Below are 27,064 nucleotides of genomic sequence, written 5' to 3' on the forward strand. Positions count from 1 at the left end.
ATTCACGAAAACACATTCCTAAATTATTCAGAGAAAAAAATGATTGTGTTATCGTATCGTAAAGATGTTTATAATTAATATCGTTGTCATGAAAGCCAAAAGTTCGAAAAGAAAGGCCTAAAGCTATTGTCAGATTACAATATGAAATATTACTAACTGCATCTTAATTATTATAAAAAATGAATTATATTCGGGTACATATTATTTCATAGATTTCAAATTCAATAGCTAAGACAGTAATCAAAAGAAATTTTAGAATTATTTCATTTCACTAATAACAGCTTTCCAGTTTTGTTTAATCATCAATAAAGTATCAATAGGTTGAACAGTGCTTTGTACATAGTCCACAATACTCAATTAAGGCCTATGTTTGAAAAACCATTAAAGGTAGAATTAAATTGCACAGTTAGAAAATTATCTGTATTAGTCCCTTTAATAAAGTCTTAATTTAGCCTGTAGTGTATCCTGGGTAATTGCGAAACCGGACTCATAGAATGCTAATTATTACAAAAGTGAAAGCTAAAAAAAGATAGTACATGTCGTATCGTACATTTCAACATTGGTCTCAAATCAGGTTATATAAATTTATTATGCATTTTCCTTGATTCCCATAGCGCAACGCATGGGCGTACGTACGTGCAACGCGCAGTATAGTCACAAGCGGCGGAAAATTGACCAATAGGCTTAAGTGTGATCGGTCAAATTACTTACAATGTCCTGTCCTTGCTTTCCGTCCTAGTGAGAAAAACACCTTATTTAGGCAAAATACCGTATAATAATAGCAACAGGTACATAGACATCAAATTGGTGCATTCCGTTGCTATGTTGTTACCATTATAAACAATGTATCGTAAGTCTGTCAACGATGTACCAATAAGATAGCTACGGTAATGTGTCATAATTAAATAACTCTAGGCTAAACAAATAAGAAAGCTTACCCTTATAATTGGTTCAAAATGTTACCATAGAGAGGTCTTGGATAATTCAAATTAATATGCGAATTTATGACATATGACGACTAACAAGATTTTGTTTCTTTTGACAATTGCGATAATAAAATGGTTCCAAATACAATTTATAATTGCACTTTGGAGTGTCAGCGTGCAGCTGTGAATACCAAAGCAAGATACGTAGATCATAAAGTCCAGTTATTACAATGCAAACACGGATACAATCGGGATGGACGAGTGAGTTAAGACATTATTTACTTTACAGATGCCTACACATGCATTCGATATATACTAAATATATCTATTATATAAAGGGTTACTGTAGACAATAGAGTTATTTATGCGTCCATTGCATGATCGGTCATTGCACTTTAGGTACACATTGCGTCTTTGTAGGTAGACCTGGCGTGTTTTGTGGTACGTTTCGACAAACAATGCCAAATTTACCAATTCTATGTTGATTAACTACACGTAATTTTGTGCGTAGAAACACAAATAAGACCAGAGTTCGTGGTTTTGTGAGCAAAAAATACGAAGAGCAGTTTGTGATTTCAAGTGCGCAGAAAACACGAAGAGCTGAGCGGTTTGTGATTTCAAGTGCGCAGACAACACCGGGTTCATGATTTTGTGCGCAAACACGAGAGGTTCGTGATTTTGTACGTAGAACATGAAGAAATGTTCATGATTTTGTGGCAAGAGCTAAGAGTCGCGAATGCGCAGAAATCACGAAGTAGCCGACGTGGTATAATGCAAACTCACGAAAAGCGTAGTTTGGTACCGGGTTTGGTACTAAGTCAGAAATAAACGTGGGTAATTTGGTTCACGAAAATGACGAAGAAGGGTGCGTTATTATAGACAGACTAATGGATGGGTTACTCGGTGCACGAAACAGAATGTATTTTATCCGCGCAATTAAATGGGATGACAGGGTCGATGATTATTATTATTATGAGATTCAAAGATAAATTATATTAGTAAAGTAATATATAATAAACATGTTTTAAATAAATAATAATAATGCCTATTATTTATAGGTCTACTGGGTTAACCCAAGATGTCAAATTAAGAATTGATGCCGCTTCCTTGAGGTGTATATGGTAGCTAGAAACAGGATAAAGGGAAACGATATAAAAGTAAAGCCGGATAAATATGATATTAATAATGTTATTAACAAATTGTACTTGCATTCTTCTTTGAAGAAAGTAAGTTGAGTCCACTGTGAAGGATAGAGCGATAATTCACAATATCCGGCTTAGTCATATTTAGCTCAGAAGTGTTCACACTTTGACTACATTTACGAACAGTGCATGAGCAAGCCAGCTATAACTACAACTCGATCCTGTATGTTGTACACAATAAACGCGTTATAGGTCCTACTGCTGTTCTGGCGATGACCCTATAAAGATTCAATGTTAGCAGATGTCTCCACGGTAAGCTTACTCGTTTATTATAATGTTAAGGTGCGGTTCCATTGTTATTGTTTAAAAAAAAACCACAGATGAACAATTTCATTAAAAAAAATTTACATCGAAAGAAGAATAGCTAGCGATGATGATGTGTAAACAGTAATGACAAAATATAGAGCTCGAAAATGCCTTCATAGGTTAATCGAGACAACTTTATTGTTCGTGGTGGTAGGTAGGTAGGATGTTTCCTCACACCTAGATGTCAGGACAGATGTCAGAACTATATATAGTAACTGTTTCATAATCGGTTGGAAAGTAGGCCTTAAGCTTTGTCTACAATATCAAACTGTATGTGAAAATGTGATGTACCCATGGACATGATAATGTCATCACTACCATATTTGGGCATATCACTACCATATTTAGGCACATCACACTTTTTTATCAAACTGGTTTGACAGTGTAGACAGAGCTCAATACCCATACAAAACAGTGTAGGCTACAGAGTTGTAAATCCATGGTCTGGGGCACTTTTACTTAATTGTAAACTGTAATATTTTTTTTTTAAATTCTCAGTATCGATAACATGACAATGTGTATTGAAAATGTATTGTTTATTTAACGATCATAACGTCAATAAGGAAGTGTACCTAGCGAACCGAGGCAATATTGCCTTCACTCTAACTAACATGGATACCAGGTCGTCATCTAGTTTGTTTCCTAGTAGAAGATCTAATCCTAGACGAAGATCGACAATTCAAGAGCAGGGACTGATACGTGCCATTCTCAACAATGACAGTGAAGAAGTTCAACGATTAATCGACGAGGAAAAGGTTGAAATAGGCACATTAACAGAAGTAAGTTATTTTATTATTTTATAGGAACTTGTGGATTACAAGAATGTAATAGGCCCTAATCATAATTTTTCAAAATGAACAATATTACAAAAAATTCAACAATTATATTTAGTTACCGTTGCATAATGTATATAAGCCCAGTAATAAATGTTATAATCGTGTTATATTAATGTATTATGTTTAATAGGCCTAGAACCCCAAATGTAAGAAATGTCACAAGACATCCGTCAGGATGATCGTCACTTGTGATTGGTCAAATACGTTCCACTGCGTTCTTGCGCAATGCGATGCGTCAAGGAGTGAGATCTCTTTGCATATTACAAGATACAAGAAGCTTTATTTGTCTTCGTAAAGAAATGTTGGTTGAGAAAAGTATAAAACAGTAAAAATCTTTAAAAAGTTTAAAAGAGTATTGTTACGAATAAATATTATATTAATATATGATATTATGATGAGAAAAAAAAACAAAGAATCCAATTGATACAAAATCATTATGAGAGAAATTAACGTGTTGTTAGATTGTTCCTTGGTCGGGGATGCTGTTTGTTGAAAATTAAATTATTTTTGTTTTCAAAATAGCTTGGAAAAACATCTTTCCACCTTGCAGCTGCGAATGGTTACGGATCAATTTGTGAAATTCTAATCAAGGCCAATGCTGATGTTAATAGTACTGACATGGTGAGGATTAAATAATTAATATTATTGAATCACGAGCATACTGATATAATACTAAGTTATTAAATGAATAAAAACATCACTGGTTTCGATTACTGTAAAACAGTAATTTTAACTTACGTTTCAAGAGAGTTTCGTCAGGTTTACAATCAATGTACACTACATATACATATACATATACATATATACAAATCAATGATGTTGCGTAGCACTGTGTAAATTATATATAAATCATACTGTAAATTATAGAAACAGTGCTCATATTCGGAACATGATCTCATAATCGCGTCGAGCATAGCTCATTGGCGAAAGTTCCGTATTTTTTAGTTGTATGAAAAAATGTCTCTGGCTGGATTCGAACCTGCAACCTCCCGCTTACAGGGCGAGTATCATGCCACTAGACCACAGAGCCATGTATGGTATTATCACAGATTTTCACCCACCAGATACATTCTCTCATACAACAAACGCCCTCACAATCAGTGGAGGCTTAACAAGTCAGAATAATCCAGCCAGAGACATTTTTTCATACAACTAAAAAATACGGAACTTTCGCCAATGAGCTATGCTCGACGCGATTATGAGATCATGTTCCGAATATGAGCACTGTTTCTATAATTTACAGTATGATTTACATATATACATATACATATACATACATTAGGTCATAGACGCATATGCGCTTTTGTCCCTGTTTTCCAAATAAATGTAAGTTAAATAAAAAAAATGAAAATGAAAGAAATGAAAACAAAGATAGGCCTATATGTCTTTTATGAATTATGCGTTCTATTTGTAGAAAAAGTAATTTTTAGTTAACCTGAACAATGTCACAGTTTATAAAAGTACAGCACGTACAGATGGGGAACTAAACACAATACTGTTACGTACGCGTTAATAGGCCTAAACTATATCCTAAACTAATTCTAAAGGTGTGTCTATTTCTTCCTATATCCGGACTTTCAATGCCAACCATTATTTAAAAAAAATGTTAATACTATTTCTTTTGTTATACTCTCTGAACTAATATAACAATTATTGTTATACTGTACTTATAACTGGAGACTCAGTGGATTATTGATGTACTCTGATCTTTAAGCGTGGTTCCCACTAGCGACGCAACACAAGGACGTAACGCAACGCAAGTGAATTGACCAATCACAAGCGATGGCTTATTTGCTTGTGATTGCTAACTGTCTATAACTTCGCTTGTCATTGGTTAAAACGCTTGCGTTGCGTTTACGTCCTTGCGTTACGTTCTAGTGGGAACCAAGCTTTAGTGTTAAGCGTTATCTAAACAAGAAATATTTCTTACAAAAAGCATCGCTCATCTGACGATAAAGCATGGTTCCCACTAGAACGCAACGCAGCGACGTATTGAAGCAAAGTGATGTATTGCATAATCACAAGTGGGAACCGACGACGCAACATTGCTGCAAAAATCGCAGGTTTGATTTCACGTAGGCGGGGGGAAACACAATGGTTGGAAGGGCATTTTCATACGTTGCGTAGATTGCGTTACGTTGCGTCGCTTGGGAACCACGCAGGAACGGCGTGGAAATCTGTTTAATTTTTAAACAATAGGCTACTACACGAATTTATTTTTTGTAACGTAATTATTAAGCTTTAACAATTTAAAAAGTTTTATAACGTGGCCATTTAAATATTATATTAATTTGTAATCGTGTTAGCTTTGTAGGTGTTTATACTGCGATTGAGTTCAGTGAATGTATGGTATTTTATTGATTATTAAATGAATAAAACAATGTTTCTCAAGCAAGTCTACACTACCGGTACCTTTATGTGACAACAACAAATGTGATGTGCCCATATGGACATGATGATGTCATATCACTGCCATACTTGGATATTATCACTACCATATTTTGGCACATCACGATTTTTTTTGTCAAACTAGCTTGATAGTGTAGACAGAGCTTTAGATTCACGTGTGGCAATAGAAACCCTTATTAAAGTTATGCTCTAAGTTTGTTCGTTTTGATTTCACAATGCATCAAACTTGTTATTTATACAGATTAATTCAAAGTATTAAATAAAAGATGCAAAGCCTGCGGAAAAGACCAAATAAGCTCAATATAGAGCTTTAAGCCTGGTTTCACCAGTACAAAATTACGAAACCCACAGCCATTAAAAAATGTTCAGAAATAAAAATATGTGTGCTTATATTTCAGGAAGGAAGAAGTCCGCTCCACGAAGCTGCCAAAGAAAACAACTTAGAAATATGCAAGTTATTAATTGATCGCTCAGCTAACGTCGACCTCAAAGATAACGTAAGATTTCAAATACGTAAACTAATTTACATAATTCATGTATATAATTTATTAATTGTATCATATTATTGTTGTGAGTACTTCTAAAGCTTGGTTCCCACTAGAGACGCAAGTAACGCAACGTAACGAGGTGTTGACGCAAAGTTCTGTATTGCGTAATCACAAGTGGAAACCGACGACGCAATAATGCTACAAACATTGATTTCACACAGGCGGGGGAAAACACAATATTGGAAGGGTATTTTCTTACGTTGCGTAGGTTGCGTTAAGCGTGGTTCCCACTTGCGACGTATCGTAACGCAAACGACGCAACGTAAGAAAATGCCCTTCCAATAATTGTGTTTACCCCCGCCTGCGTGAAATCAAACAAGCGATTTTTACAGCACTGTTGCGTCGTCGGTTCCCACTGGTGATTACGAAATACATCACTTTGCGTCAATACGTCGTTGCGTTGCGTTCTAGTGGGAACCACGCTTACGTTGCCTCGCTCGTGGGAACCAAGCTTTAGGCATATACAGACAGGCAATAGCCTTTTTCAGGTTTTTAATTACATTTTGTCCTTAGGATCATTGAATCAAGGCCCACATTAATTTATAGCAAGCTCAGAATATAGCATCTACTACTACTGTTCTTTGTTATGTTTTGACTTTATTCCGACAGAAAGGTTTGACAGCTCTCAGCTTGGCAATTCTGCTTGGTCATTCCACCATCTGTGCGTTTCTTCTTGATAAAGGAGCTGATATTTCATCAAAAGATTGTGTAAGTATGAACAAGTTAATAAGATGATGGTACCAACGAAGCAACAGTAGGATGGTAATGGAGATGATGTGACGATATGATAAATTGGATAATTAACTGAACTTAACGTCCCTTTTGCAAAAAAAGGAGAGTTATCTCACAAGTTGTTTGTGCTAGCGGAACAAATATATCGAACAATTTGCTCGTTGATTTGAGAATAGACTAGGCCTACTAGGTACAGAAATGTAATGTAACTTTCAAATTAAATAAAATCAAATATACTCTATTCATCATCGTTAAACATATAAATAAATCAGAAAAATAGGTCGATAAAGAGATAAAAAGGAAACACGTAAAAACTCGGAATGAGCTTGATAAAAGTATTAAATAAATACAAATAAAAAATTATTTGTTATCTTATAGGATGGCAGGACACCGCTTCATTTAGCTGTCATTGTTAACAATTTCGACATTTGTTGTCGACTCGTTGAAAATAAAGCACCGATTAGAGAAAAGAATAAGGTAAAAAGAAATTACAAATACTCAACTATAAAAAAAGTCTATTAATGTATCAATTGATGTAATATTATTAATGTATTATTAATGTATCAATTGATATAATATTATTAATGTATTATTAATGTATCAATTGATATAATATTATTAATGTATTATTAATGTATCAATTGATATAATATTATTAATGTATTATTAATGTATCAATTGATATAATATTATTAATGTATTATTAATGTATCAATTGATGTAATGTTATTAATGTATTATTAATGTATCAATTGATATAATAGTATTAATGTATTATTAATGTATCAATTGATATAATGTTATTAATGTATTATTAATGTATCAATTGATATAATATTATTAATGTATTATTAATGTATCAATTGATGTAATATTATTAATGTATTATTAATGTATCAATTGATATAATATTATTAATGTATTATTAATGTATCAATTGATGTAATGTTATTAATGTATTATTAATGTATCAATTGATGTAATGTTATTAATGTATTATTAATGTATCAATTGATATAATATTATTAATGTATTATTAATGTATCAATTGATATAATATTATTAATGTATCAATTGATGTAATATTATTAATGTATTATTATGTATCAATTGATATAATATTATTAATGTATCAATTGATGTAATATTATTAATGTATTATTATGTATTATGTATTATTAATGTATCAATTGATATAATATTATTATCAAGTCAAGTCAAGTATCATTTATTGTCATTTGTTTTAAGAAAAAAAAACATAGAAATTCTGTTATATTATGATGATTCTTTTTTGTTATTAATTAGTATTTATTATATAACACCTAAATAAATTCCTGTCATTTGATTGGACGATTGTGGGTCACATGGCGTGTAATAGTACGCACTATTAAACGATCGTTTCCTTTCATCATTCACCTCGTGCCATTATTTGTACCATTACACTCATAAACATTCATTATTTGTATATTATTAGTAATTTGATTATTCATTCATTTCCTTTATAAATATTTAATATATACAAATAATACAAAAAAACAAAAATAGAAACAATTTCACAAGGAAATTAACAATATAAGCAACTTCCACAAAACCAACCTACAAAATCCTAAAATCATAGGTCTCTTATTATTGTGTTTTAGGAAGGTAACTCAGCAATTGACGAAGCCGAGTCGCTAAACCATCGAGCGGTTGCCGACTACTTAAAAAGTGAGGTAATAATAGTGAACGTATTTAATTATGAATGTGTATCTTTTATTAATAATAATAATATCTATCATGTAATATGATAAATGTTGTATAACATGGCTATTAATAACAAAATACAAAGTAAGTGAAAGGAGAAAACGAAAGATAATGGCAAGACGTCATCAATGATAAACAAAATAAATTAATAAGATAAAATAAACAATAGAAACTTCAGATTATCCTGAAGAATAAATGTATATTATTATTTTGATTTGAATATTATGCCTATTATAGGCTAATTTACAAGATCTTTTGAAGCTAGCAGAGGGTGGGCAACCATTAGATGTATTGAAGCTGAATGTTATCGGCCACCCGATGTCTGGTAAGACAACATTACTCAAAACACTAATACAGGTTTGTTGTAGCTTATATATTTTGATATTGCATCAAATCACAGCGACCGAAACATACACATCTTAAGTAATGTTCACACGGTCGTGGTCGGAGAAAACTCAGGGCTACGTATACGCTTGTACGAAATCCGAAAAGAGTTAAGCTTGGTTCCCACTAGGACGCAACGCAAGGACGTAGACGCAACGCAAGCGAGTTGACCAATGACAAGCGGCAGTTCAAATAATTAATCGTTTGTGATCGGTCAAGTTACTTATGTTGCCCTTACGTCATTGCGTTGCGTCCTAGTGGGAACCAAGCTTTAGTGTGAATGTGACGTTTTCTATATTAAACACCTGAACCAATATAAACAGATGGTGCTTCATCAACTGCTTTCTCTTGTAAATCGTTTCAGACATTAATTGCTCTAATTTAATACCTCTTTAACATTTTATAGAAACGTTGGTCACCCCATCGTCTTAACGAACGACCGAAACTTTCGCATGCATTAGATCACAGAGCAACACCAGGCGTGCGAATAACTAACGTATCCATTCCAAAGGCCGGGAAGTTTAGTGCAAGAGACTTTGCTGGACAGAGTGAATACCATATAACACATAGTGCATTTTTCGGCATTCGTAATTCCATTTTTCTAGTATTGTATGACATAACACTTGAACAGAGGGAACAGCAAAGACAGGTGAGAGTTGTGTTGATACTGTAAAAGAGTGGCATACTATAATCATGTTTGTATAAAACGCAAGCGAGTTGACCAATGACAAGTGACAGCTCGAATAATCCATCGCTTGTGATTGGTCAAATCACTTACTAAAGCTTGGTTCTCACTTGCGACGCAACGTAATGCAATCATCTACGCAACATACGAAAATGCCCTTCCAATCAATTGTGTTTGCCCCGCCTGCGTGAAATCAAACCTACGATTTTTACAGCAATGTTGCGTCGTCGGTTCCCACTTGTGATTACGCAATACATGACTTTGCGTCGATACGTCGCTGCGTTACGTTGCGTTGCGTTCTAGTGGGAACCACGCTTTACGTTTCCCTGCGTTGCGTCCTAGGGAACCGAGCTTAAACTACTCTGAAGGTTATATTAGAGTAAACACAGGAGAGAGCGCGTTGGTTTAAAGCAGTTGGATCCTCTAACATTATTTCTCAATTTCTCGTTGTCGATTCTTTGCGGTCAATATGCGTGCCACTGCTTCTTTCTAAGAATAGCTCTTTAAGAACTTTATTGGGTTTTCTTGTAATTTTAAAGTTAAGACATTGGTTGGCTATGATTAAAGCATGTCAGAGGGAGTCAGTGACGTCAGCATTCCACCCAGATGAAATCAACAGTGGGATCGTGATTGTAGCTACACACAAGGACAACTTAGATGGTGCAAATATTTCTTCAGGTATAATGGGACATTAAGATTATTGATAGACCTACGGTATTAGTTTATAATATAGGTAACTAAACATTTTAACACAATTTTTTTTCCGACTTACTATAGTGAATCGTAAGATCCTCGGTCATCAGTAACTCCATGAAAGAACTTTTACAAAATCACGTATCCGATCCTGCTAAATCATTTCCATAAGGAACTCCACCCCATTATACTATAGATTTACTATTATTGCAAACAGCAGAGCACTATATGATGTGTAATGGTTTAACTTAATACTTCCAATATTTATTTTTCTTTCCAGCAACTTCCATTGCCAGAAAGAATGTTGAGGAGATGAAAAAGGTGTTCTGCACTCTTAACATAACTAGTGACGTAATAGTGCTTAAAACTCACAAATCGTGGGATGAGCACATAAAACCATTACGTAATGCAATTGAAACTCTTGGCAAGGGTATACGAGTAAGTATAAATCCCGCGTGTTCTGTGTGTGTGTGTGTACTTTCGTTTTGTGTTTATTTTAATCATGGATTTTATAGGGTTTAACTCATACCATTATGATGTTATATAAAAGTTTTCTCTATTTTATTATAGGGAATAAAACGGGTACCAGTAATATGTCAGAGAATAACAAATCACCTTCCAGATTGGATCGACGAATTAGCTATGGCTCCATTGTTGAGTTTTACTGAGTTTGAAAAACGCGTCAATTCTATAACAAACGCTTTGGTAACGAAAGAACTGCTAAAAACTGCGGCTAGATTTATGACTGACACAGGAGAGGTAAGATTATATTTGTATATAGAAATACATTATAACTCAAAAAGTACATATAGATGCAATTACAAATGCCAATGCAATGAATTACTTTGCGCATGCTCAATTACTGTAGGTATATTCTCTTTCGCCCTTCTAACAAACTCTCTGATTTCGGCAGCTTATATATTTTTCACATTTTATACTTTTTCCTTCATCGTGTCTGATTTCTTATCGGCGCTAATTACTAATACATTTCATTATATGGTCTACATCTTTTCTGATATAAAAGAAGGCCTACATTTATCTATATTTTTGTATTTTTAATTTAGATATATTTTGCGGAGCTTCAGAGTGATGACGTGGAAGATCAAGTTGTCATCAATCCCGGCTGGCTGACGTCAGACTTGTTTGGAAGACTGTTTGCCAGTAGCCACCACACACTCTTCGATGGCGTGCAGAGAGTTCCAACTAAGGAACTCTTTACCTTCAAAGATATCAGTGAAATAGTTAGCAAAATCGCAAACCCAACGATAGTAATACAACTTCTTACGCATCTTAACTTAATTCACGAATATAGAGAGGACACTTACATCATTCCAAGTTTATTGCCTTTAGATCTCCCAACAGTAAAATGGGTGGAGGAGGAGAAATCAGTTTATTTTGGCAGACACATCAAATGTGTTGATGAATCAGATATGTTCACTCCGGGATTTTTCCCATACCTTCAAGTGACAATTCTAACGCGACTCAATGAGTTCGTAGCGCACAGCACACTTACGCGAAATACGATCAAAAGCGCTGTAGGTTACGTTGAAAGTATTGTGAAAATGTCCAGCGATCAAATGTCTTTATTTGTTGGTGTAAAAGTGGACGAAGTGAAACGTAAAGAAGAGTGCAATATAGTGTTGTCACAACTCATGAATGACGTAGATGATGCAAAGTATCAGGTGTCACAGGGAACTCAAACAGAGATCCGTGTAGTCAGTGTAGCGGACATGAAAAAAGAGTCTGACATCACAGACTGCCAAAGCTATTCAATAAATGACGTTATCAAAGCTGATGAGGGTAACGGCTTTGTCGTCAACTTAAAACGTAGTAAAAATGAACACGTAACTGAATTATTATGTCAAGGACACGACATGACTATCTTGAAAATAAAAGGTTATGAGAGTGACGTTAAATGGTTGAAAGTACCAGTTGTAAAGCAACTTAGAGTTTTCTTAGAACGCGAACGTGCTGCAGATCTGAATGATTACCGAACGTTTGCTGAGAGAATAGGTGTAATGAATGCAATAGATATTGAACATCTGTCTGAAGTGAACCTTTCTGGAAACGAAGGAAAGTTGCCCATGCTGTTAAGGAGATGGTCCGATCACCAAGAGAGTTGTAGTAGCATAGGTAGATTATGCGCCATATTGAAGGAGATGGATCGAAATGACGCACTAAATGCGGTTCATAAAATGATGAAGGAAGAAGGATTTGCTCCTGTCTAAACCATGTCAGCTGATTCTCGCGGTATCATGTCTAGCGACAATAAACATGCAGTAGTTTTTTGTCTGCTAACGGCAACAGTCCAAACGTAGCACGCTGTGGTTTGAATTGGAGCATACGCTCTATCCCATGTGGGATGACGCTTTCTGTCAGAAGACACGATACTTCATGCTGTATTGTCGCTAGACACATGATACCATTTTTGTAACGAGTAATTAAGTACAGTAATTCTCAAAAATGAAAATACATCGTCGAAACATTGAAATTGAATTTCTTCTGTCTTTTTATTTGATGGAGTTTTTTTTTTTTTTTTTAAACATTTTCTTAATTGCACACGTTTTTCCTACTACATGCATCATGAATTATATCGAATGGGGGAAAAACAATTTTAGATGGGGTTTCCTACTTTAAAACAACTCGACTTCGTATGCCTAAGGCCTAGCCCGGCGGCGGAATTAGTCTAAGCTTTGAAATTGGTCTAGAAATCGGCATCTTTGCAAATGTTCTGATCTTATTTCACTCTCCATTACCTCATACAAAAACCATCGGAGACAAACTATCTATTTGAAGCATGTTTATTCTGGGACGGTGCGGCCATACACACCAACTACCATAAACGTCCTTGTATTCATAACATAATATTACAATACAATATCTTGCATGAATCGGACATTTTGCTGCCAATGTAGCAACAATGATTAAATCTAAATTTAACAATGTGGCGTGTTGACCGCGAATGACTAACACTACTGTCTTTCCCACTACACCTGCACAACCATTGCATAACAACGCACGGCATACCAAACCGTTTTGTACACCTGCGATGAAAATAATACATTCAATTTCTTTTAAAATTGAGGGCGGCAAACATAAAATTTACGAGATCGAATACAGGTTGGAAAAAAAATTAATAAAAAAAAAAGATGTTAAATGTGCTCTCCCTGCTTCAGCACTAAGGCCCTGCCACAGCCTCTTGGGGTCGTTTCCAGCACATCACCAGATGCATTGATGTTGTCGCCTCATGATGTGTGGTGGAAAGGGGGACGTATAATCTGTGAACCCCAAACACAGTGGCCGCATGCCTTTAACTCTATTCCACCGACCAGCGTGGGAATCGAACCGACGGCATGCGTGTTGTGAACACGACGCTCATGCGACTGAGCTAACTGATCATTTTGGTTTTAACAAGGTTAATGTGATATATATGATGTAATGATGAATTACGTAATACACGTATAAATAGACTACTATCAGCTGTTCTTTCAAGAACTACTTTGTACCGTAACGGGTAATGCTCAGGTTTGAGTGCTCTCAGCTCTGGTAGATTGGGTTCGAACCTCTACGGATTTTTTTGGAATGGAAAATAATGAATATTCTTTTTCTTTTTTTTTAAAGAGAGATATTTTTATTTTTTTTGTTTACCTTTTTAAAAATTGGAAACAAAGTTGAATGGCATTATTTTCCATGACTGAGCTAACAGGTCATTTGGGTTTCCCTCATGATGACGGTCTGAATATGCAGATTTATGACGCCACGATAAATTACGTAATCGTGTATAAATATTCTATTGTCAGCTGTTCAGTCATGTACTACTTTGTGGAATAACGGATAATGATCTGTTTTGAGTACTCACAGATCCAGCAACCAGGGTTCAAATCTTTACGAATTTTTAATTTTTTCGTTTAAAAATGGAAAATAAACATTTTTTGAAATATTTCGAGTGTTCATTTATGAAATAGGTGAATTTTGACCATGGCCTTTTAAATTAATTTAAAAATGGCCTATTTATTATTAGTGCGTTGTGTTCTTATAAGCTGAACTTGATCATTTCCCTAAAGCTCTGTCTACACTATCACTAGTTTGAGAAAAAAAAAAGTATGATATGCCCATAAATGGGCTAGTCACTAGTGATATTCCCAAATATGGTAGTTATATGACATCATTATGTCCATATATGGGCACATCACATTTTTTATCTCATAAAGTTTGATAGTGTACCTAGTAAGCATAAAGACAGTGGTGCTAACCATGCAGGCTTTACTGAGATGTAAGTTTTACATAATGAAATAAACAATTGACGACACATTCTGTTACTAAAAAAATGCTGCAAGTGGTAACTGAATAACATTAATGTTATCAAAGTAGGCCAATAAGGGACGAGCCTGTCAACGCAGCAAACAACAAGCGGTGAATTAAAAAAGATGTATTTTAAAACTACTCGTATAAAAAAACCTGTACATTAAATCAAATTATTTTTAAAAACACTCTAGCAGTCTGAAAATAAAAACTACATTTCTACGGAACCAAATAATAAAGTTGCTATTGATTATGGGAATGATTTATATTGCTCCATCGAAATTATTTAATTAATTTCTGTGTAATAAGAGGTTTGCTGAATAATTTTGCCAAGTAAAGTAATTCTAAACTTCCCAACAGTCTTTGCGATGTTGACGTGGCTGTTAATACGCATGCGTACTGACCTGTACATGAGGGTAAACCTTACGTGGCATGAGAAATACGTTGACAGAAAACACGATTAAATCTGTGTTGTATCGTTATTGTCGTCGTTTTATTTGCCACATGGTTGCGGTAGGTATATGGATTGTTCATTTATAGAATCAAGGTAACCTACACATCATTTTTTACCACGTTTTGGTACAAATCGTTAAATAATAGACGGTATACGTGACGAGTGCCAGGCCGCCAGCCTAGAAAGAGGATTCAGCGGCAGCGGAACAACCTACGCTGGGTGAGAGTTTCCGGTGTCTAAATATTTTTGATTTCTTATATACGTGGATCATTTAATGTAAAATAATTTTTCAAGAATGAGCTCTGGGCCTTACATGAACCAAGGACCACCTGGTCCTGGTCAATATAATTATACCGCTCAAAATAACCAGCAGAATTCGTACTACAATAACGCCGGTCAATCAGTGGGACCACCACAGCAGAAAACAGTGGCTGGAACTCAACACGGAGGACCCGGGTTTTACCAACCGGGTTTGCAGCCTAGGATGAATGGACCCTCATCACAAGGACCACCACAGGGCCCAACTGGTCAACAATACGGCCAACCACCACCTCCTGGTCAACAACTAAATCAGAGTTCACCCTACGGAGGATATCAACAACCTTCAAGGTATGCAATGTAATGTCACAAACAAAATCTCTTTCCTTTAAATAATTAAAATTACGCTAAATTATACATAATCTATCATAACTAAATATAAATAATAATGACAATATGCCAGGCCATATCATTTTTTCAATGTAATGTATACTATAATTCAAAACCATATTTTGTTATACGAAAGGTTTTGGTAATTAATTCATATTTTTAATTCATCTTTTGACAGAGGGCCTCCACAACAAAACAGTCAACAACCACCACAGAGACTTCCTTACCAACCTACATCACAGACAAGCCTGCCGCCTTCATCAGGTGAAAACCAAATGACTACACAGATGGGTGGAATGAGTTTAGGTAGCAACCAACCAGGCATGGTATGATGATGTGATATTATTAGTTAACAATACAATAATATTTTACTTTCCAGCAACATAATTAAAGAAACAAGATAATAAATTTGTTTATTATCACAAAAAGGAGTAAACCTTAATAATGGAACAGTAAATAAAGAAAAAATGAATTCTGAATGTTTGGTCTACCAGATTTCAGAGGCTCTCTGTATAATAACAATCTATATTTTAGGTTCAGACATAAAGAAAAAACTATTTTTATATTTATATAAAATGTCATGCTTTTTATTTTGCAGATGGGTGGTCCCAGGATGCAGAATCCTGTGAGGCCCCAAGGGCCACCACCATCAAATATGGGCTACTCACAAGGACTGCCAACATCTAATACAGTAGGACCACCACCCTCCTCACAAGCACCAGGAAGCATACACAGAATGGGTATGGCAAACAGTAGGCCTCCACCAATGACAGGACAACCACCAACAAGTAATACACAGATGGGAATGTATAACAACCAGAGAACAAATGCTCCCATGGGCGCACCTCCTAACTCTATGATGGGTGCCCCTCCAAACTCTATGATGGGTGCCCCTCCAAACTCTATGATGGGTGCACCTCCCAACTCTATGGTGGGTGCACCTCCTACCTCTATGAGTGGCCCTCCAAATGCTATGATGGGTGCCCCTCCAAACTCTATGATGGGTGCCCCTCCCAACTCTATGATGGGTGCTCCTCCCAACTCTATGATGGGTGGAGCACCTGTGGGGCAACTTTATCAAGGTGGTCCTGCTACAGGTCAAACGCCTCCAATGTCACCTGTAGGTGGACCAGGAGCTAGGCCGCAATATGCTGGCATGCAGAACCCTGGAATGGGCCCTCCAATGGGACCTGGGATGCCACCAGGCCCTGGGATGCCACCAGGACCTGGGATGCCACCAGGACCTGGGATGCAACCAGGCCCTGGGATGCCACCAGGCCAAGGTATGGCGCAACAACCAGCACCAAGAAGGTTGGATCCTGATCAGATGCCAAGCCCAGTAAGTATTAACATTTTTTTAAGTTTGTAAACCCTAAATAGACCCATAAATAATTAGAGCATGGAGCACATTGTGATCTGAAATGTTTACGTTTGTTGCAAATATTAACCATACATTTTTATGTTATAGATTCAAGTAATAGAAGACGATAAAAAGAACCGAGGAAATGAGCAATTTATGACCAACTCCAGAGGTCTGGTTCCACCACTAGTAACTACACAATTCCAAGTTATAGATCAAGGTATGACATCCTATAAATTGAACACAATATATTCTCACACAACCCCTTCAGCAAGTCAACCATATATAGTCAACTATAGTAAACTTCGGCAAGGGTTCAAGCCTCACTCGCTCCATGGTTCTGGTGGTAGAACGAGTCTTCTCGGATAAGGACTATAAACCGTAGGTCCAGTGGCTCATCATCACATCTAGCTCATGTGCGCTTTAAAGAACCTAGTACATCTTTCGAGACGAGTAGGGGGTTACCCCGGTGTACTAGTATGCTCACAGCCACTGTCGCACTCATAAAGAGGGTCCCTTTATTGTCAGCATACGCTATTTAGGGTCACCCTCTATAAATAAGAAAATTGAATGACTTTTGAATGTTTGATGTTACAGGTAATGCTAGTCCAAGAATGATCAGGTCAACCATGTATAACTTACCATGTACTCAAGACATGATTAAACAGTCACAGCTTCCTATGGCCGTTGTGGCGTGTCCATTTTCGGAGCTACCAGAAGGCGAGGTCAGTTTTTATTGCCTATGTTTTTGCCAAGAGAAAGCATGAAAATCTATAATGATAAAGATAGAAAGAAGTAGAGAGATGGTTAAAACAATGTAGAATTTCATTAAACCCTATGAGGAAAAAAAAATTTTTAAATAAAATTGTAGAAAGAATGTTAAAATGTATCTAGAAATTAAAAGTGAACTGTTTATTTTAAAAACCATTTTTGTTTTGTAAAACCATGAAAACACTAAAGGTAACATTATAATCGCAATTATTTCATTGTTCTCTTTCAGTTTCCTCCACCATTGGTTGATCATGGACCAAATGGACCAATCAGATGCAATCGTTGTAAAGCCTACATGTGTCCGTTTATGCAATTTGTTGATGGTGGTCGTCGGTTTCAATGTAACTTTTGCAATTGTGTCACAGAAGGTACTATTCAATTATCACTTTCCAATTAGTAATAAATAATTTGTTGCCCAGTCATAGGTGGACAGCTTTTCTTCAGCCTAAACTGCCTACAATGATTCAAATCAACAATGATTCAAATCAACAATGATTCTGGCTACAATGCAAGATCTTGATTGGTCTCAGACTCAAAGTCATACATTATTTAACATTTTCTTTTTAACTAGTAATCTGTAGATCATTTATAGGTTTGTTTCTTTCTCAAGTATTACTTGCCTGTATAAAAAAAATATTTTCAGATTGTACTAGTATAACGTGCAATATGTGAGAGTAGGCCAGGTATTATACTTGCCAATTAACTTCATTCATTCATTGTCAAAACTGAAACACATTTTATTAATTACTTTTGAAATCGTAACACTTTTAATGTGCTTTTTTACACATTTTATGAATTATTGTAACTTTTAATGTACTTTTATTTGCACAGTACCTCCTGAGTATTTCCAACCGCTGGATCATATGAGAAAGCGAGTAGACATGTATGAAAGAGCGGAACTTTCGCTCGGTGCTTATGAATTTTTAGCTACAACAGATTATTGTAAAGTAAGTAACAAAAGTCTTTTATACTCTTTCTGATGTAGCTTTTTGAAAATACAATCTATTCTTTTGGCCTAGTTATTGCCATTGGTTGCAACATTAGTTCAACTAAAATAGAACAATCCTGTGGCCTTTTGGATTTGGCTCGCGTAATAGTTTTTAATTGTTATTGTCTATACTATACAATTCTTGAAAAAAAAAATGATTTCGAGTAATAAATTAAGAAGAATAAATTAACTCCATTGTTCCGTTTTTTAAAAGTTTTTTTTTTGTTCATTTTGCAGAACAATGAGTTTCCGAAACCACCTGCATTTATTTTTATGATTGATGTAACATATCAGAGTATAAAAACAGGAATGGTGGATCTCCTTTGTAAAGAGTTAAAAACGATTCTTGATCAGTTACCAAGGTAGGCAAATAATTCAACTAATATTCAATAATTAATGTACTATTGCACGCCATGTGACCCACAATTGTCCAATCAAATAACTGGAATTTATTTAGGTGTATAATATTCTATAATGTCTTGGTTATGCTGTATTCATTTTAAATAATGTTATTCATTCACAATTATTGTTGCTTTATGCAAATGGGCAGCAGCTGTACTTTTGCTAGAAAGTCAATATTTTAAATATGCATAAGGAATACCAGTGTTGAAAAACAATGATTAATCTGAAAATTAATTCATTTTTTGTTATTCTAATTAAACTAATACTATGGTAATTCAGAAATATTTCAAAATAAATTATTTAATTATTATACTGTAGATATAATGTTTTACAGTTTTCAATTGTTCTTTATTTTTTTATTTTTATTTATTTATTTTTTTTTTACACGTGTACACAAAGGATGTATATTAAGATCTGTGCTGTGCTTTTAGATATGTCCTTGAGTATAATACTTATTATGTGTCACATGACAGACTTTATTGGCCTATTTGTTACATGTCAATGATAATGATAGCAATAACAAACTGTATGAACTCATATTTCTTGGATTTCTTAAGTAAATCTTTTTAGAGAACCATCTTCAAATTTCACCTTTCTACTGTACCTTTTATTTCATTCTATTTTGCGAAACTGAACATTTTTCAGTGTTTATAAAAAAAAAGAAGAAATGTTGTCATTATTACATTCTCACTCCTGAGGACGATCAAAGCATATTGATTGAAACACCGAGAAACTCAACAGTTCTTTTCAGAACTAATATATGTGGTGTACCGCAAACTTATATCAACATTTATTATTATTAATTAATTTACTTTTCAGGGAACATGGGAATAAAGAATCGGCAATCCGTGTTGGTTTTGTAACATATAATAGTACGCTGCATTTTTATAACATCAACTCTGCTCTTGCTCAGCCTCAGATGTTAGTTGTGTCTGATGTTCATGATGTATTTATGCCTTTGTTAGATGGTTTTCTTGTCAAAGTTTCAGATTCTAGGGCAGTCATTGATAGGTAAGCTTACACCAAGTTAAATCAGTCAAATTAAATTTTATTCCCAAAAATGTTATGTAATGTATGATGTCATAAATAAATGCTCTATGCATTATGTATTTTATTGAAAACATCCCGCTTGTATGTGTTCTGGTAATTGGCTACCGAACTTGAGCTTAGACTGTCCTTTATCAGAGTTCTTTTAAAGGTCAACTCAGACAGCATCGTACGAGGATGCAGATGACATGTCTTGAACCATCGGTGCTGTAGTGCCTGAATTGAATCCTGACGAGACAAGTTGTCTTAAGATAGCGCCACGTCTAGTTTTTAGGTCGTCTGCAGAACTTTAAACATGTTTCAATTTCTCCTGACGTACGATGCTCTCTGAGTTGGCCTTAAAAGACCCTATGCCAGTTGGCATACAGTAATGTGTACTATCCTCTCACTGTCATTCCATTATAGTCTACTTGACCAAATCCCTGAGATGTTTGCAGATACAAGAGAAACAGAATCAATGCTAGGACCAGTTGTACAAGCAGGTTTAGAAGCCCTCAAGGTATTTAATTTGGAAACTATTTTAAATTATATGATACAATTAATTGTAATATATACAAATATTATAACTATTTTCTTAATCAAGTTTGATTTATTTAATATACATGTTATATTAAACTCCACACTATTAAACTAGTTTGACAACAAAAAATGTGGTAATATGACATCATCATGTCCTTTATGGACACATCACATAAAGTTTGATAGTGTAGACAGAGCTTTAGATATTTAGATGCTTTCCTTATGACTCATTATTTACACTAGTTCACCTTATCCAAAATGTTTGTAATATAGGCGGCAAATTGTGCAGGAAAGCTTTTTATATTTCACACATCTCTTCCAATTGCTGACGCCCCTGGAAAGTTGAAAAATAGAGATGATAGAAAACTACTGGGAACGGAAAAAGAAAAGGTATGAACAAATTATTAAATTTGCATGTTTACTTTCAATTTCTTGAATCTCTGTATTTTTTTTTTAGGACATATTAAAAACTAACTTACTAATGTATGCAAAACTCAATTTTTATTCTAGACATTGTTATCACCTCAGACCGGATTCTATACCAAACTTGGCCAAGACTGTGTGGCAGCTGGTTGCAGTGTAGATTTATTTTTATTTCCAAATGCTTACACGGACTTGGCAACCATTGGTCAAGTGTCCAGTCTGACGGGTGGCCAGTGCTATAAATACACATACTTCCAGGTAAGGGTTTTATTTTCTCGTCTCAAAATTACATACAAACGAACATTAAGATTGCCATGTTGTCTACAATGCCACAGAACAACACTACTGATGTTAGATTAACATAATACTGTATTTCGATTATTAATAAATATTGATTTAATACATTTTGAATAATTTTTCCAAATCATGAAAGTTACTTACGTTTGCTATTTATCAGGCTTCTGCTGAAGGCGAACGTTTCTTACAAGATCTCAACCGCAACGTAAAACGACCAATAGCTTTCGATGCTGTCATGCGTGTGCGGACAAGTACCGGTATTCGTGCAACAGACTTTCATGGTAATTTTTTTATGTCAAACACAGTTGATGTTGAGTTGGCATCAATTGATTGTGATAAAGCTGTTACCTTTGAGATCAAGCATGATGATAAATTGTCTGAGGAAAACGGCGCTTATATACAGGTAAACCTTTTAAATTTATGTAAAGTAATTAAGAATAAATTAAAAATTTAAATATTTGTTTTGTTTTCAACTTGATTTTTGTTTCACAATTAGACACAAATATTCTGATTGTGAAAAATTACAAAGAATACAAACTATCTTTAGACCTGTTGTCTATTTTTGTTCCTTAAATCCAGGACTGACAATAGCATTGACCATTGCTTTGCCTTGGTCTATTTATTCAAATTACTTAATTTAATTTTAGATTAATAATAATATATAAATGTACTATTACAGGTTGCAGTGTTATACACAAGTGTTAGTGGTCAACGTAGACTTCGAGTTCTCAATTTATCAATGAATTGTTGTTCACAAATGGCAGACATGTATCGCAGCTGTGAAACAGATACTATTATCAACTTCTTATCCAAACATGGTTTGTGTTTTCATTGTTTCTAAGTGCCATAGAATACACTTTCCTGTTGTAAACGTTTCTATTTATAATTTTATTTTACTGTTAATTGTGACAGTATTCTGAATCTCAAAGGGCTCTTTATTTAATGAGATTTTTCCAAATGAAACATTAAATGAGTTGTAATTAAATAGCAAAGGCAAAATAAAATTAAATTTTGTCTAGATTCAAGGACCCAAATTAACCATTATATATTAATAAAAATTGTGATTAATAACTCAAATTAAAAGTGTGTTTATATTTTACTTTCCAGCAATGAAAGCTTCATTAACATCAAATCCCAAAGCCATTCGAGAGGGATTAGTAAACCGTACCGCTCAGATACTGGCTTGCTATCGAAAGAACTGTGCTAACCAGTCATCTCAAGGACAGGTGGGTTTGTATGCAAATTAAGTGAATAAATTTAAATAAAAGGTTCTATTGGTTAAGTTATTTATTTGTGGAAATAAATTGAATTGAAAAAAATCAAATTTTCTATTTTAGATAGAAAATCAAATATGCTATTTATAAAAAAAAATCAAATGTGTGTTCAGAATTGTTGGGAAATAATATAAAAATCAATTTAAAAAGTCCTAATTAGATATTAATAATTGTATTTACAGCTAATACTACCGGAGTGTATGAAACTATTGCCATTATACTGCAACTGTATTATAAAGAGTGACGCATTACAGGGAAGCTCTGAGATTATGACAGATGATCGTAGCTGGTTAATGCAGGCTGTTATGTCAATGGATGTACCATCAAGTCATGTCTACTTCTATCCTAGATTGCTACCTTTGGTACGTACTTAGCAATCATGTATCTACTGCAGTTACAGCAGTATAAACTACCTTTTTTAAAACTCTTAATGCCCATTTACACTAGGAATATAAAGATCGACGATAAATAGATACATTTTTCATACATAAAGCAAAAGATTTTTTATCCTGGAACTATAGGATAACCATCTATGCTTTCTTTAATGAAAATAATGGTTTCACATCCAATCAATTGACGTCATGATTGATAAGAGCAATAATATTGTGACTATACACCAATTTTAATGTTTTTATTGATCATGACGTCATTTGATTGGATTAAAAAAAATATTATGCAATCTGAAAATAAAATTACAAACAAATGTAAGAGATCATGTTCAAATTGTTGTTTGCCACGGCAAAAATTATAACAAACTTCTATTTTAGAGTTTATAATTTGTGGAATTATTTCTTGTTTTAGCATGAACTAAACCCAGACTCCAATGTACTTCCGGTAGCAATCCGATGCTCAGCAGACCGTCTGAGTGACACCGGTGTATACCTACTTGAGAATGGACTGTCCCTATTTATATGGATTGGTCTGCATGTTCCGCAAGACTGGGTTCAACAAGTGTTTGGCGTAAACTCTGCTGCTCAAATTAACATTGAATCGCAGAAGTTGTTACAAATAGATAACAAAATTTCTAACCAGGTGCGATGTATTGTTGATGACGTGAGGAAGAAAAGACCAAGATACATGAAGGTACGTAGTGACAACCTACAAGCACAATTACACAACATTAACAATGTTAGTGAATTCTGGAAGTGTAAAGCTCTGTCTACACTATCAAAAAATTGTGATGTGTCCAAATATGGTAGTGATATGCTTAAATATGGTATTGATATGACATTATCATGTCCATATATGGGCACATCACATTGTTTTGTCACATAAAGTTTGATAGTGTAGACAGAGCTTAACAGTGTGTTTATGACAAATATTTCTTAAATTAAATAAATGTATGTATTAGATTTATTTTCTATTTTCCACATAAATATCAATACTGTTTTCTATTGCTTTTCACAGCTAACATTAGTTCGTCAACGAGATGCTCTGGAAGGCTGGTTCCGACATTTCTTAGTTGAAGATAAAGGGTCAAATGCAACGGCTTCTTACGTTGACTTCCTCTGCCATATGCACAAGGAGATACGCAATTTATTGACCTAAGACCTTTGACATATCATCATCTTCCCACAATCCAGTCTCTATTTTAGATATTTTGTTGGGAAATGTTAAATGGAAATATAACAAATATATTTTCAGATGTTTTAACTGCTTTATGTTCAACAATATGATGCTAATATTTAGAATTGTACAGCAAGATTTATAATATATCTACCTGATTATACCTATTGTATTGATACTATTCTGCACGTAGGTAAATTCCATGATACAGCATCACATGTGTGCCACATGAAAACTACTATAGGAACAATACCACTATTTACACCTTAACATTTTATGATAAAGCATTCACATGTGATGCATATCTGTCATGTATCATGGAATTTGCCATGATACTGAAGTAATTATTCCATTTGTCTAGATACAGTTCATAGAATCAGGATATATAACACCTATTATTTACGATTTATTGTTGATGGCCATGATTAAGGTTGTTTAACATCACTAAACACTAGTACCAATGTTGTTTAACATCACTAAACACTAGTACCAATGTTCAAGATTACATTCGTTACCATCTATCAGCGATTTCAATTTAATCACATTTTTTTCAAATTTTTGTGGAGTAAAAATTTGTTTTGGAAACTAAAAAAGGAAGCCTACCTTTATCATTATTTTGAATAGGTGGCTTATCATTCAAATTGTGGTGTTTTATCATTCCTACCAATGACTTTGTCTTTACCTATTCCATTGACAAACATAGCAATATCATAGCAAATTATGGAAGAGAACAGTGAAATACACCTTAACTAATATCAGCTCTTCAATTAATTGTACTTGATTCAATATCAACAATACAATCTCACTCAAAGTATAATTATTTTCTATTTAGTTTAGTTTATTTATTTTGAAATTAAAAAATGGAAACTGTACTGAAAATGTACTGTAAACATTTAAATTTACTATTTTTTATATTAATATTTAATATCGTAATTGGTGGAAAGTAAAATAGTTAATTTAGATTTTTATCCAAAAAAGTGTGTATTCCACATAAGGTAGGAACTAAAGGATCGGACACAGTACAAAAGTGCAAAAGTAAAATGAAGGCTAGGACCCCCCTGCCCCTGGGGGCTACTTAAGTAATATTACTACAATCAGATCTGATATCAATTAAAGTTAGAATTGCAAAAGACTCTAATTTACATACATTAATTGTATAGATCTATGTCCCTCATTGTGAGTTACTTAAACCATGGAGAAATATTATTATTATATAATATATAATAATTTCACTATGCTTAACACGTTCACTGCCAAGGCATTTTCCGTAATTTCTGTCCCAGTGCCAAGTCCCGTTTACATATTAAATTACAGTTTGAAAGTGTAACATCTGGTCACAGACTATCATGATGTCATTCAAAATACGATGGCGGGAAAAACCGTTGAGACGTATAAATACGTCACTGGCAATGGTCCAACAATTTTATTGACTTTGCCAGGAACGTAAATATACGTCGGGGATTTTCCGCGCTAAAATCGGTCAAACCTATCATCGAGAGATAAAAACAGTAAACCACACTGAATCATTTCATCCTTTATTATTTTTATTTACTATTAGCGCAATTTATGACATGTTTGAGATGATTATATTGAGTGTGAGGGCGCCATCGTATCAACCATATTCAATGCATGAGGGAATAAACACAAACAAACATATGACATTTATTTTTAGATTATCGTTTACGTACATCATTCATAAACTGCCATGCGATAATTCCTGTTCCAATCACCACTGCCAGCGATTCTACATACAATACAAAAGTGCTACGATTTTGACGTAGTATTACGTCTTGGCAAGTAGCGACACGCAATTTTTGACGTATAAATACGCCGTGGCAGTGAACGTGTTAAATCTTGTTTATTGTTTAAATAATGTTTCTTCTGTCTTTTCAAAAGTATTTAAAGTGAAGGGTAAATTAATTTAGATATCAAACCACTTTATAGACCGTATGTGAAATACTAAACAGAAATTCTACATCACTAAAACTACATAAAACTGATGCCAACGTTATTGAAAATTACGTTATTACCCTAAATTTAATTTCAACATTGTTTAAGTAGTGAATGTCAGTTTTGTTGTCACCCAACTGTATTTAATGTTAAATCAATTTTACAACGAAGGTAAGGTGAGCAAAATGCCAAAGTTATTACAGAGCTAAATATCTTATTTTTAAATGTAGAACTGATACTGAATAAGTATATAAATAAGTATAATAGTACTAATAACTGATAAGAGCATGACAATTCTATTGTAATGTGATTATTGCTTTTGAATTTGCATGTTTTCAGTGATTTTTGTTACTTAGTTCTAGCAGAGAATGTGTGTATATACAGTATATAAGTCAACCTAAACCTATTATAGATATTCTGTTTTTACTTAAAAAATATAAGAAATTATATGAAAAGCTTATTGAAAAATGTTATGGCTTGGCTAAATTATGAGACAATACCGTTTCAGGAATAATGATAAATACCGATTAAATTTGGAAAGAAAAACTATTTTTACTGCTTCTTGCCGTTCATCATTTTATCATGGCAATTTTTATCCA

General features: G+C 34.2%; 2 protein-coding genes across 2 annotated transcripts; both read left to right on the plus strand.

Annotated features, from left to right (window-relative positions):
• The first annotated feature begins 2,271 nt into the window (after positions 1-2,271).
• On the plus strand, positions 2,272-13,043 carry LOC140051221 (death-associated protein kinase 1-like). The gene is made up of 13 exons (XM_072096355.1): positions 2,272-2,380; positions 2,933-3,213; positions 3,793-3,891; positions 6,078-6,176; positions 6,837-6,935; positions 7,338-7,436; positions 8,600-8,671; positions 8,940-9,059; positions 9,493-9,735; positions 10,311-10,449; positions 10,745-10,902; positions 11,035-11,223; positions 11,529-13,043. Exons 2-13 carry the CDS (start codon positions 2,962-2,964, stop codon positions 12,690-12,692), a joined length of 2,733 nt encoding a protein of 910 aa, XP_071952456.1. The 5' UTR covers positions 2,272-2,380; positions 2,933-2,961; the 3' UTR covers positions 12,693-13,043.
• A 2,161-nt stretch (positions 13,044-15,204) lies between these two features.
• On the plus strand, positions 15,205-27,014 carry LOC140051237 (protein transport protein Sec24C-like). The gene is made up of 18 exons (XM_072096376.1): positions 15,205-15,829; positions 16,047-16,194; positions 16,467-17,207; positions 17,337-17,448; positions 17,826-17,953; positions 18,229-18,367; positions 18,831-18,946; positions 19,225-19,349; positions 20,209-20,400; positions 20,842-20,935; positions 21,229-21,345; positions 21,466-21,636; positions 21,836-22,078; positions 22,355-22,493; positions 22,783-22,901; positions 23,132-23,311; positions 23,751-24,032; positions 24,357-27,014. The coding sequence occupies exons 1-18, from the start codon at positions 15,516-15,518 to the stop codon at positions 24,495-24,497; spliced, it is 3,501 nt and encodes a 1,166-aa protein (XP_071952477.1). The 5' UTR covers positions 15,205-15,515; the 3' UTR covers positions 24,498-27,014.
• Positions 27,015-27,064: the final 50 nt, after the last annotated feature.

Source organism: Antedon mediterranea, chromosome 6 (genome assembly GCF_964355755.1).
Source record: "Antedon mediterranea chromosome 6, ecAntMedi1.1, whole genome shotgun sequence".
Classification (NCBI taxonomy): Eukaryota; Metazoa; Echinodermata; class Crinoidea; order Comatulida; family Antedonidae; genus Antedon; species Antedon mediterranea.

Bases quoted from the DNA above. Each gene is read 5' to 3' on its own strand.
- LOC140051221 (XM_072096355.1), top strand. From the start codon at position 2,962: ATGTATTGTTTATTTAACGATCATAACGTCAATAAGGAAGTGTACCTA. The intron at 6,177-6,836 runs GTAAGATTTCAA...TTATTCCGACAG, and splicing joins ACGTCGACCTCAAAGATAAC to AAAGGTTTGACAGCTCTCAG. The intron at 10,903-11,034 runs GTAAGTATAAAT...ATTTTATTATAG, and splicing joins CTCTTGGCAAGGGTATACGA to GGAATAAAACGGGTACCAGT.
- LOC140051237 (XM_072096376.1), top strand. From the start codon at position 15,516: ATGAGCTCTGGGCCTTACATGAACCAAGGACCACCTGGTCCTGGTCAA. The intron at 17,208-17,336 runs GTAAGTATTAAC...TTTATGTTATAG, and splicing joins CTGATCAGATGCCAAGCCCA to ATTCAAGTAATAGAAGACGA. The intron at 24,033-24,356 runs GTACGTAGTGAC...TGCTTTTCACAG, and splicing joins AAAGACCAAGATACATGAAG to CTAACATTAGTTCGTCAACG.